The sequence below is a fragment of the Leptonotus elevatus genome, chromosome 11 (genome assembly GCF_054856555.1).
Source record: "Leptonotus elevatus isolate MCC_2025b chromosome 11, RoL_Lele_1.0, whole genome shotgun sequence".
NCBI classification, from domain to species: Eukaryota; Metazoa; Chordata; class Actinopteri; order Syngnathiformes; family Syngnathidae; genus Leptonotus; species Leptonotus elevatus.
In genome coordinates this window covers 6,681,213-6,694,984 of record NC_141249.1, presented here as the reverse complement: position 1 = coordinate 6,694,984, position 13,772 = coordinate 6,681,213, and the positions used below count along the sequence as shown (strand labels likewise).

Genomic DNA, 13,772 nt, shown 5'->3' with positions numbered 1-13,772 from the left:
CATTTTGAACTCCTCCGTCACACCTGCAGCACACCTCACCACTGTCTTACAGTTCTCATACATGTCCTGCACCACTTGACTGACTTCCTCATGCAAAACCACAGTTCCTCTCTGGGCACCCTGTCGTAAGCTTTCTCCAGATCTACAAAGACACAATGCAGCTCATTCTGACGTTCTCTGTACATCTCTATCAACATCCTCAAAGCAAATACTGCATCTGTAGTACTCTTTTTTTTTTTCTTCTTTTTTTTGTCATGAAACCATACTGCTGCTCACAAATGTTCACCTCTGCCCTCAGTCTAGCTTCAACTACTCTTTTCCATAGCTTCATTGTGTGGCTCATCAGCTTTATTCCTCTGTAGTTGCCACAACTCTGCACGTCTCCACTGTTCTTAAAAATGGGCACCAGCACACTTCTCCTCCATTTCTCAGGCATCTTCTCACTATCCAAGATCCTGTTGAACAACCCTGTCAGAAATTCTACTGCTACCTCTCCTAGACACTCTCATACCTCCACTCTTTATCCTCTTCAACACCCTTCTCACTTCATCCTTACTAATCTTTGCTACTTCCTGGTCCACAACAGTCACCACTTCTACTCTTCGTTCGCTCTCATTTTCCTCATTCATCAACTCTTCAAATTACTCTTTACATCTTCCCATCACACTACTGGCATCTGTCAACACAAATCCATCCCTATCCTTTATTACTCTAACCTGCTGCACGTCCTTTCCATCTGTCTCTTTGCCCTGCCAACCTGTATAGATCAGTCTCTCGCTTCTTACTGTGCAACCTAGTACACACGTCATTGTAATCCCCTGGTTTGGCCTTTAGCACTTCTACTTTCACCTTACGCTGCAATTCCGTGTACTCCTGTCTACTGCCCCTGGTCTAAGCAGTAGTGTTGATACAATCACATTAACCTTCCTACTTTCAAGAAAGGGAATAAAAAATAAATAAAGAAAAAAAAATTAAGAAAAAAAATGCCGTGCTCGTAGTCATTTTGCTTCCCGTAACAGCCTCTGAAGATTCTGATAATTGTACGTAGGCTTTGCCCAACATGGAGTCGAATTTCCAAGCCAAAATGCACACAAAGCCAACAAAAACAGCACGAGTGTTTAGTGACGAGACGGCCATTACACCTGCTGGAGTGCTATGGGGGATCGATATTGTTTGAGCTGCCGATGCCTCTGATACCATTAAGACCCAGTCTTTAAACTTAAATATCCATACTTAGGTCATTTGAGGTAGTGGGTTATTTGAGGTAGTGTATTTTTAGCATTGTACCAAAAAGGAAAGCCGTATGGACATTGAGACAGATGCATACAGGGGGCAGGGCGGCATCAAGTTAATACATTTGTTACATATTGACAGGTAGTGTCAAAAGCTATTACTGTTGGCCAAAAGTCATTTGTGGCAGCCCACCACAGATAAATGTATGTGGGAACCACTGTGGCTGTAATGTTATGTTATTTTGTGGAGCCGATCAATGACTGGCAAATTAAGACATTACAGTTGCTCACAAAAAGTGCATAAGATGCTAAATATCAGCCAAGCCGATATAGCCGATCAGATCGGTGAAGTATAGCTAATGCTGTGAAATTACATTTGAGTAATTTATAAGAAAAGCCAGTGTGACTTTCACGGAGTGTGAAGTACAGTATGCCAAATACGACACACATGCAACAGAATCAACATTATGTATTAGCCCCAGAATAGACTGACCTTTGCATGACTGCCAATAAACCACTTCACAATATGCATCTTGCAATGTGACTCAACTGTAGAGAACTACTCAAAGTTAGTTTGGTTTCATTTATGGCATAGGCAACTTAAGACTTGCTACAGCTAAACCAGAATTAAAATTGACCACTATGCCCATGTCAGGCAGTGAAAAGCCATAAAATTTCATTTGCTGCACCGTTTGCCTCGGTTGTTGCAGCATTTCTGTGTAATGCCTTTTTTACATTTTTATTGCATGAGCTATATAGTATAAGCCTTCCATTTAAATGGGAATTTTGAATTATGTTTAAATCTAATACTTGGTGCATCTGATGGCGGGTGTATTAGATCATCATGTTGTAAAAAAAAAAATCCACTCGTGTGCAACAACTATTATACAAGTACAGATTATCCATGTGGTCAAAAGGATAAACCAGTGCTGCATTTGGCTTCAGTGGGCATTTTGTACACCCATGATCCATCTTTCCTAATGATGAAGATTGTCATGAAAACACAACAAAGTTTCAATGTTGACACCATTTATTGATGTTTTTCTAAATGTATACTTTGATTTTAAAAATACTGACACTTATGTGTCACAAGTCACAAGATTTCTATCCAGATGTAATGCCTGCACCTAAATCACTGTCTAAGCAACAACATGGTGATGTAAACAATACGATGCTGCTAGTAGCTACTGATTCATTAACAGATTAGCTAGCTGACTGAAGGTGAGCTTTTACATGGCAATATTTCATTCATTCAAGCTGGACAGAGTGTTCTCAAGTGAGCTCAAGCAAAGTAGGGAAGACCTTAAATTGTCAAAATGTCAATTTAAATTGTGCCAAACATGCTGATAGAGCTTTTTATGCCTTTACAGTTCTGCGACAACTGTCCCATGGCAGGCTGATGTAAGCTGCTGAGCTAGAGTGAAACGAGCTGTTTATCATGCTTCACTGGGAGACAGACAGAAGAGTTGGATAACACATCTCAATCCAACTCAGAATAATATCAGTCAGTACTTTTAAAAATCTGGAATCAGTGAATTAGACCAGTGGTTCCCAACCAACGGTCCGCAGCCCAACAACACTTGGGCACTTGATACAGGACCCAAAACTCAGTCCAGCGCTGCTTAGTGTACATTTTTGGCTTGGACACAACCCAGTGTCGCAACCATGGGGAATGAGAGTGTTTCTACATGATCGTGCCCTTTTCAAAATTACGTTGTTTAAGGCAGTGTAGTCGAACAGCCAGACTCCAGCCATTGCTTAAAAGTAAGTGACCATGGATCTTCGCCGACATAGACAACAAAGCCATGGACTGAAATTCGGTGTGGGGTTGTTATTTTGTAAATTAGTAAATGCAGATTCCTCAATCTCAAATTTTCAGTAATAGGCAGCTAAGATTTCATTTCAGGCTTAATGGGGTTGGCAGGCAGGTGACCCAGCTAATTGCATAAAAACAATTAAAACAATCAAATGTTCATGAACAAAAACTTGTGCATTTGTAGTGCCTCACCTAAGCTGCATATAATCAGACTGAAGTACACTTTTAGTCATCATATACAATGCAATATTCATATCACACATTTTTACATCAGTAGTCTGATGGAGTAGCAGTACTACATCTGCTGTTTCACTCCACTGATTATAACGACAAAACACCTTATGCTTGCATAATCGATTGATTTACATATACAGTATCTTGTTGATCTTGCAACGCCTCCCTGTCTGTTGTAGTTCACATAATACGGAAATTAATCAACCATAACTTCACCAATATGCAGTACCTTGGTGTCACACAGCATTGGCGGTGACCACAGAGGCAGTGAGGTACTAAAAGAAACTGTATAATCCATCCGTTTTTAGTTGATTGGCAGGAGCAGGAGCACATCCCAACCATTTTTTGGTGGGAGGCTAATAGCCAATTAATCACAAGGCATACTGTATATTGACAAACAGTCATGTCTAATTTCACAATATTCTCAAATGCAAAAACACTCCATGATACAGGACGTGACCTACCAACAGCAACTGATAAAAAAGAAAGACAAAAACAAATATGAAACAATGCAGACTTGGCAGAGGTCCGTGAGTTCCCTCCTGCGGATTAATCAGCAAGCAGGGCCGGCCGATAAGGCATTAAAAATAAAAATAAATAAATAAAAAATCATAGAAATCTGATTGCCAACATTATTCATTTCATTTTTCCCCTCTTTACTACTAGGAAAAGCAAATGACAATGACATTATTCATAACTGGTTTTGCTTTTTGTATACCCATGGCCCGCCCTTCTCAGATTTGCTTTATTTCTCGGGATATCTAACAAACTTTGAAAGAGTTTTATCTGAGTATTAATTTGCATAGAACTACACAGAAATAAATTAGGGAGGCACCGAAAATGTGGCTACCAAAATATCGGCATTGAAGTGCCCAAAGGTGAACTTTCAGTTTTGCGATTTTTACAGAACTTGATTTACTTTATTATTTTATGTATATCAATATGTTTATTTACATCATCCACAAACAAAATTTAAACAAGCTAAACATAATTTACACAGAGGATTTACAGTCATATTAAAACAAACACATTTCTAATAATCAGTGATTTACAAATACAGTTCTTTTTGTCCTTTTTTCCCCCCTTTTCTTAAGTGACAAAGGATTTGCCTGACTACGTATGTTACTATCCACTACTATATTCTTCATGGACACTGGTTTTCCAAAGTTTCGCACAAACAACCGTTATAATAGTTTGAAACAATTATTTTTCTTTGGGAGATGTTATTTTCTATCAAGCCATACATAATAGTGGTATAATTAACATCAATATTAAGACCAATATCTTTCATCATCACCCAGACCTGCTGAGCTCTATTACAGTCCATTAATAAGTGTTGTTGTGTTTCATCCTCTGAACAATTAATCATAGGATATTTTTTTGTCTTTACATAACAAGACCATGAAACCATTGCCCTAATTCAGTTTTGGTCCTCCAGACTTGTCACAGAAACAACAGGGCTGAAACAGGATGTTGTGATGACGCAAGCACGGGCAGACGGACCTCTGAACTGAGCGAAGGTGGTGCAAGCCTTGATATGGGGAAATTAACTAAGCCAAAATTCCCCCACTATTTGGAGTGCCATTGCCAGTAATGCACACCTTTGAACGAACTCATAACTGTGTGCAGATGATATCCTCAGACTAAATGCGTCACATGTACCACTGCACAAGCACAAATTACATGTACTAAACTCATGTAAGACCATTATACAAATGCATGCAAATTACTCAATTGTTAAAACACCAACAGTAATTTATGGACTATAAGGCGAACCTGACTATAAGCCGGACTAACTAAATTTGGGGAATACTCGAGTTTATTACACATATAAGCTGCACCCGACTATAAGCCGCAGGTGTTTTAATGTTACTGCACCGGGTTCCCGCTACTTTCTTTTCGATAGTGAGGGCGCAAATTGTTTATCTCTCGTTCTGTCTTTCATACTGTATTTGGGCTCACTTGGTTTGTTTTGCTCTGCCTGACGCTCTTGCGCTTCCTTTATAGTGCGCCCCCTTGTGATCTGATGGATAAGCCGGACCTTTGTATTTGGCGCAGGGTCGAATGCAATAATAATAATAATAATAATAATAATAATAATAATAAAAGTGTAAACTATGAACTCTGTAACAAACAATTTGATATAGATACATGTAGTGTTGACAGATAGACAGATAAATAAATATAGACTGACAAACAGATCAATTAAACACTTAAAACGGCAACTAGATGGTAATTTTCTCTCTTCTTGTTTTTATATCACCAAGAGCAGAGACCATTTAAATATATATAGTTTTGCAGTCATTTCTACAGGAGACCATGAGAGCAGACTTTACTGTACATGTTGGTGTTTTCTTTAAGAGACTGGGATCTCCCTGTGAGTAAAGCCTGCAGTGTACATATGTAAATGGCTATACAGTCCTGTCACCGTCTCACAGGCATTCAGCCAGTGCAAGAAAGCACCCAGCTAAACCACAAACTGACCCACTGTGTGTCGACCAGGCCTGCGAACAAAGACAACCTTTCAGAACACAGCAGTTTCCACTTGTCTCTTGCTTTTCATTTCAACATTAACACAGGGCTCAGAAGTGCTTACTCTATTTCTCATTCTCAGTTGTGTTATAATGTGGTAAAAGAGATCATTCTGCCATGCTTGGTTGTCTCAGGTACATATACAGTAGTCACCTCTCGATCGGCAAGTATAGTTTATTTCATGAATCATTACACTTAGTTTCAGTTTGGTCCACTACTTTTTGTTCTCATTGCCAAAGGTTATAAATGAGACCGAACATACCAGTTTTCAGGACCCTTCTATTGAGGAATTTATTGCAATGGTACAACAGTAGGGAGGCACTAGACTAAATACCTGTTGATTGGATGACCAAGAATGGTCACTTCCATGCAACGGCGGGAATGGAATGGAAACAATACTAATGCATCATTTTCCAAGGTATTTTGGATCACAAAGAATAAAGAATTCAAAGAGGTTACATGTTTTTGCACCAGAAAATGGAATAGAATCGAATATATTGTCATTGCACGTCACGAGTGGAGACACAAACAACAAACAAAATTCACTTAACAGTTACAACCTGTCCAAGAGAAATAAACAATGACCAACAGAGGGAGACAGAATGGGAAGCCTGACAAGCCGCCAAAAGCAGTGTCCTGACTTCTCAGATAAAAAACAAAAAACAAAAACAACAACGAAAATGCTCCTGTGACAGGAGCCGCACAGTCTAGATTTGGGGAAGGATCCCTCAGGAAACAGCCACATGATTACCCAACAAACAATAACTCGAATACTTGCACATAAGTGGGGTAGGGGCTTATCGGGCGGGGGACATTACAGCCCAAACGCATTGAGTGGGCAATTGTGCCCTTAGATAGGCGTCCACCTCCTTCCCAGCACAAGTGAGTATTCAGTACTGTACTGTGTATGTTAGTAAGGTTTGGTTAAATTATTGACCGGTTAGACGGTGTCACACTGATATGTCATGTCAAACATTGACACAGCTATCACCATCCTTCCTACACAGCTGGTGGCAGACATGGAAGGCAAATCAAGGTTTACAGTGGAAACTGAACTGTACTCCTCTGTGTTACAATTTAAGTCAGTCCTTAACACTAGGCCCTTTTACACTGCCTGGTAAAGCCACTTCATTTTCCTTTTTTTCTTACTATGCTGCTCAAGCTGGAGGGCGAAATGAACTGATTGCAGGATGATGTCGCTGTTTTAATAGCATCCACATTTGTGGTAATATTCTATCTTCACTGGGTTATGTGTAAAAGGCAAAGATAGACGCTGAATGTTCAGGCTCCGATGCGGGACGTGTGTAAAAAGAGGCTCCACAACAATGGGGAAAACCAAGTGTTTTCCTTCAAATCCTGATATCTAGCATTCAATAGATTACAACAAATTATACTAAAGGAGTACTCCGATTGAAGAATTGTCATATTGACTATCTGATACACCGCCATTGCTTGTCAAACAGTCAAAAGTAACACCTGATAAGCTTACTTCATAGTAATTTTACAAACTCTCTTTTCATTGAAGTTTTAAAACACTGCCTTGAAACCAGTCAAACAACACTTCTGTATCAGCTAATTTATACAACCCCCATGTTACTTTACATATCTCAATTTGTGATTTTAGATGGAATTCTAAAAAAAGATTGGTTGTTGGTGGATATATTGAACCTAATCTTCTGTTTCAGCTGTCTTACTGCACAAACATAAATAGAGTACTGCACACTACCTATGACTGAAATGAGTCCTCGAGTAATTGATTAATTTTAAAAATTGATGGACGATTTTTTTCTGCCTCAGAACTGTTTAATTGTAAAGCTTAAGGGACACACGGGCTATTTAATCACTGCTATTGACAGGGCGCTACTGTATATACCAATAGTATGAAATTGGGAGGAGTGACAGTGAATGAGTTGGCACAGGGTGGTTACGTCACCAGCGCATGGGAAAAAGTGCAGAACCAGGCATAATTGATCAAAGGAGCAACAACATGGAGGAGGCGGGTAGGAACAGCAATGACGAAAACGATATTGTGGGAGCACTTCAGATTGAAAAGCAAGATCAACACCGTGACGTGTACTAATATTGTAAAACAGCCCTTGCACACAATAACAACAAATCCTCAATGTTGCAAAAACTCTGCCGAATACACCCAGAAGAAGAGCGGACAAGGTACAAATTACATAACAAAAATTAGTGAGATTAATGTACCTGTAATAACATAACGTTAGAAGTGCGGAGCACTAGGTTTCTGCTAATTATGACAATTGTCAATTTTTTGAGGAGTTTATTACAATGGTGACAAGCATGGACATCCTATGACTTTCACACAGGGTTTATTTAATCGGTTAAAGGACATCGCTGTGAAGTGAAGAAGATGCCAATAAAAAGTCAGTAGCTGGTCACTTCTAGCAGACAATACTGTGTGGTGGAGGCTCTCACTTGCTTGATGGAGAAAATTTCAAGGAGCACTGGTGTAATATGGTCCTTCAACAGATGTATTCGTCTACTTATTAGTTAGCTGGGCTGAGTTCGAACATAAATGCACGCCATGTCGAATGCTAAAATGCTAGGTGCTCAAGTGAAGTTCACAACAAAGGCTGTGTAGTCCTATTTTTATTAAAGCTTTATAATTTTGAAGAAATACTACGTTTAAATTTGATATTTATTTAAATGTATTGTTTTATTAATTGTATTTGTTTGAAATTGCCTCACTGGTACAAGTTTGCTGTTACACAAAATGTGAATTTAAGAACAAAAAATCTTGTTGATTATCAAAATGCGGGCTCTCATTTTCTCTTGTGTATTTACAATTGCTCTTTATCCAATCACAAGTATATTTCATCTAAATACGATATTCGATAGTATTGCTGCAGCCCTAACACTAACGTTAGTGCCAGCAACGTGGTGAAGCATTCTGTTACTATTATATTTACTGCAATACTCCCACAATTACCAAGCCAGCTGTAACATATGAACAAACGCTCTATATGTGATACTCGCCTTGGAAAAATAAATATTATTAGAACGAGGGGATAAAGTTAATGAGGTGAAAATAATTAGTGGCTAATCATACAATTACCATTCTGTGGTTAGACAATATTTACAGCTTAAGTGGGTGACAAAGAAGTAAACGCTCGTGTACTAGAGTTGTCAGGTGTTTAGTTCTATAAGGAAGTGCTCACTAAGATAGATACGAACTCAGACCTTTGAGATCAGGAATGGACGTCGACATGTGGACCGACAACTGTTCAGGAGTGGGGGGCCTTTTTATTTTAGGGTCAGCATTACCTAATGTTAAGCTTCCGAACTACCGGTAGTTGTGAAAATGTATGTGTTTAACTGCCCACCTCCCCTTACTATCATATGAAAATGAACACTAGTTTCAGTGGGCACAAGAATCATGGAGCAATAGTATTGCCTTAATGCCATACCCAGATATAGCTGGATACCATTGGGATAAAAATACCCGAACAGATGGGAGGGTACACAGGCAAGGGTAGAGGCAGTGAGCAGTGAGCACAACGTAAGATTTCAGAGGAGAGAACTGCAATTACAACCGCTTTCTAACCTCTGCCTTCTATGTGGTTCACAAAGCCTTCAGTGGATGCCCATTCAGAGATAATGACCTCCCTGGGATACACAAATGTAAGAATAATCATACACAGACCAGTGGCGCTGTGGTGGAAATGACGCCAACCAAGACTCCAACATCTCCTGTAATAACTACTTAACTAGTTAGACTTAGGCTTTGCCGTCATTAATGTATTACCAAGTAGTGGTGCACCAATCGACTGACCACCAATAGTGATCCGTCGATTTCCGTGGTTTGGCATATGTCAATATGTCTTTCAATGCCGATCACAAAAACCCACAGCTCATACTTTGCAACTAGAGACCAGCCTGAGTGCAATAGAGCGTCCCCTCCCCCTTTCCTTAATACTGCACATGTTCCAGACCAAACCAGTAACTGAATCATAATATATGTTTGTGCATTTTCGGCACTGTTAAACTGAGTTAATGTCCTGGTTTTTACAATAAAGGGATGGAAATTTGGACAGATTGCTTTTTTTTCCAGGGGTCCCCAAACATTTTGAAACAGAGCTACTTTCTGGGTACTGATTAATGTAAAGGGCTTCCAGTCTGAAATAACAAGTTTGCTCAAATTATTAGCAGGTAAAGCATTTCTATGTAGTTGACCCTCTAGCTTTTCTCCACTAAGGTTTGGCCATGCGCAACAATAAAAAAAATTATTTAATACTGTATTGTTATTACCAAAGATGATGCCATTTACTGGAAAGTGGAGCTGGTAGGGCCACCACAACTTGGCTCATGGTGGCCAGCCTGATATTGATCAGTCTCCTAATTAGTGAGTAAGTGAGTAAGAAAGTATCATGATTTGTCTTCACATAAATGAATATCATTAATTATTATTAATAAAACACAATAACAACATTATTAAAAGTAACTTGAGCAAATTTGTTACTTCAAAAGTGTGTACCAAACGGGTACCCACCACATTAATCAGTACTCAAGATGTAGCTCTCAGTTTCAAAAAAGTTGGTGACCCCTAAATAGAGGTTGTGCAAAGGAAATGTCTGATGTACTGTAGTTAGCGTCTGGCCTTCACTTCAGCATTAAAAACCGAAACAAAATGATGACATTGAATACCAATATAAAAGGTTTGGTCAAAAACTTGTTAAAATAACTACAGACACGACTTCTTATTGTACTTAGGAAAGATTTCATACAACTTTGATCATGTCTATAAATAAAAATGAAAAGGTAAAGAGATTCTGTAATGCTAGTGGTTTACTGAAAACATTGCATCAATTTATTTCCTTTATAGATAAACAAAGGAACCGTTTCTGTGCTTGAATGAAGCAACAGAAATTAAAGTTTAAAGATTGAAGCCAGCGTTCATATCAATGGAGACCAGCGGAATACCAAGTTGTTCACATATACAGTCAAAAGCTTACAGCATAAGTGTGTTGCTATCTCAACAGAGTCCTATAGTTAGAAGCTTTGGGTAGTGACTGAAAGAAAGAGAATGCTGATATGGTATGTGAGAAAATTGTAACCATGTGCCTGCTGAGCTTATCACCACTATTAGTTGTTTGTTTGTTTTTAATCCAGGAGTGATCATTAGCTACATATACACATTACATATAATCGTGGTTCAATGAGAATATAGTTACACTACGACTATTGCTTCTCATGGAAAAAAGTGGTAGACTAATACAATGCAGTGCTTTATTCAGGCTCCCAAATCAGCCTTTTGAGCAGTTATCTAATTGAGTTGTAACTATTTGATCATCACAGAATGAGCTTTGTTGATTAGATTTGCCAAATACTGAACAAAAAGGCGGACCAAACACATGAGTGCTGTGTTAAATGAGAGTGTGCGCTTACCAATTTGATCGCCACATATTCGTTGGTATAGAGATTTTTTCCCAGGCGCAGCTCTCCAAAGTTCCCGCAGCCAATCTTTTTACCAACACGGAAGTTTGGGCCAACCATAAGAACTCCAGAATTGGTCCCAGAACTCCGGCCCCCATGTCCAGTCCTGCTACCTGCCGTTTTAGACATTTTTTTCCCTTCCTCTGGCTCTCCCTTGCCCCCTCTCTTGTCAAAATCCATAAGCTTGTGATACCCTGGCCTCTCCACGGTTATTCTCCAGCCATGCAAACCATAGGAGATCCAGTAACAATGGCAGAGGAAGCTTTAGGAAGGGGGAAGGGAGTCAAATCTCACAAGACAGAGGAAAGGTGTTGCTGTTAAAATTGTGGTAGCAAATAAACAAATCTATATCTAGAGCTGCGTCCTCCCGTTTTTGTCTTCTTAATTCTTTGTCACTCCAACTCCAGTCAAACAGAAATCCGGTCCCGACAGCAGACTGAGCAGCAGGCGATGCTAGAATGTGCCCACAGACACACATACAGTACAAATCATAAAAAAGCACTCCAAAAGCCAGCTAGTGAATCCACAAGGCCACTTGGGAACATCCCTTGGGGTTCCTCATTCCTTGTGGTCAGCCCTCAGTGATACATTGGCTGCTATCCATGTTGTAGGGTCACGGCACACAGCAACCCTGAGAGCAAACAGCGATGAGATGAACTGGTAACGGATTGGTTTTCTGTCACCTTGATACCTGCAAAAGAATCAAAAGGAAAGAATGAGCTCATAACTTATGATGTCATAGTTTCCATTTGGCCCATTATAGCTCTTCTTCAAACCCAAAATGGCACCCAGGTAGATTAAATAGTGTTTACACACACACACACAAATCCTTAGACTGTTTCGTTAATCATTGAGCAGGCAAAAATTTTCATAGCCAAGATTTGTTTTGTGCTACCAATTTTACTTTGTCAAATTCTTTATCATTTTCTTTAAGAATCAAAATGTCAATGTTATGGTGTTATATCACAACCCTTTGACTTAACTAAAGACCAAAGTCAGTTGTTATTTAACCATAATAGAAGATATTCAAGTTTTAAAACCTAAAGGTAAATTTAGCGTGTTAGATACCGGTAATTGAAGTTAAGATTAGCACTGCAAGTCTACAATTACTATGATATACAGTAACCTTTGGAACCAACAATACAAACCAATGATTTATCCTTTGAATGTGTCAAAGGCATTTCAGGAGTGGAATGTGACTGTCCAATAGGACCTTGCACCAGATGGCACAAGGTAAAAAGTACAATACCAACATTAATTGATACAAGCACATATTAACAACAGTGACTGATAATATATATATCCATTTGAATGGTCAAAATTAATCATTTTTCAATTAAATTTCTTTAGCTAAGCAACATACTTGTGGTGCACAAATCAATCAGTTCCAGGCACAGCTGTCAAAAGCCAGAATGAGGTCAATTTTAATTGACAGTGCAACTTAAACATTACATGCAAAACAGCTCTACTGAACATGAACACTATAGATGCACAAGCTAAGAGGCTGGTTCAGAAAAAGAGCCCAGGTAATGGTCAACTACTCTTACCACTGGAAAGGCACTTTACATGGATCAATAAGAAGTATAAATTAGAAACGATGTCTATTCCAAAATGGCCAAAACGCATCTCACAATATAAATATCCAACATCCTCTGAAAAGTGTATGTTAAACATGTACAACTCTCTCTTGTTCAGTTCTCAGGAACAACAGTGATGTTCCTGGGTCAAATCGACTCAGGCGTACTTAATACAAAAGTAAAAAATAAAAACGATACAAGTTTAAAGGCCTCCAACATCTTCCACAGCTAATAAATTCAGGAAGAAGCAATTGATTGTTGAAGTAAATTACCTACTGGCCACACTACCCTTCTCACAAGTGATGCAGTTTGAAACGTCTCTTTAATTTTGGAAAACCCTTTGGAATTTTGGCCCATAACATCTTATTGGTGGATATTTTTAGCTGAAACTTGTCAGCCAATCTGAGATGTGGTTCCCCAAGTAGCAGACAAATAAAAGGGTCAAGGATATATGTTGAGAATAATCATGTTATACTTTTGTTAAATCTGAAGGCATTTTGACCAGGCTTTCTAGGGGCGATATTACAAAACCATTCTCCAAAAAGATCCTTTCTTTTTGTTTTTTCTTTCTCCAGAACCCACCATCCAAGTTTCAAAACGTATGCTATGTACTCAGATTGAAGAGCCCATTCCAACCAGGTTTGCATTTTTGACAGTGTAATATTTAAATCAACCCCCGCCTTTCTCCCCACAGAAAATGCTTTAATCAAATTTATACTTTTTATTATTATTTTAAAACAGGTCAGTTTTCCTTGAAACATTACAAAAGAGTGTTAATACAGTCGTTTCCAAGAAGAGGTAAGATCACAGAACATTGACAAAGATGTTTTCAAAAGCGAAAGGAAAACAACAAAATAGTAGAGCAGCTCTAAATAGGTTTTCCATTTTTCTTATATTTCCAACTACACCCTATGAAAACAAGTG

At 38.8% G+C, this 13,772-nt stretch overlaps 1 protein-coding gene across 4 annotated transcripts in view; it reads right to left on the bottom strand.

The window, feature by feature from the left end:
• csnk1g2b (casein kinase 1, gamma 2b) overlaps positions 1-13,772 on the bottom strand; it is a 33,684-nt gene that overhangs the window by 18,184 nt on the left and 1,728 nt on the right. For all 4 annotated transcript variants that reach the window (XM_086088775.1, XM_086088777.1, XM_086088776.1 and 1 more), the window contains exon 2: positions 11,224-11,962. In XM_086088775.1, the coding sequence (XP_085944901.1) occupies positions 11,224-11,451 (228 nt within the window). In that variant the 5' untranslated portion in view covers positions 11,452-11,962. The remainder of the gene's footprint in view (positions 1-11,223; positions 11,963-13,772) is intronic.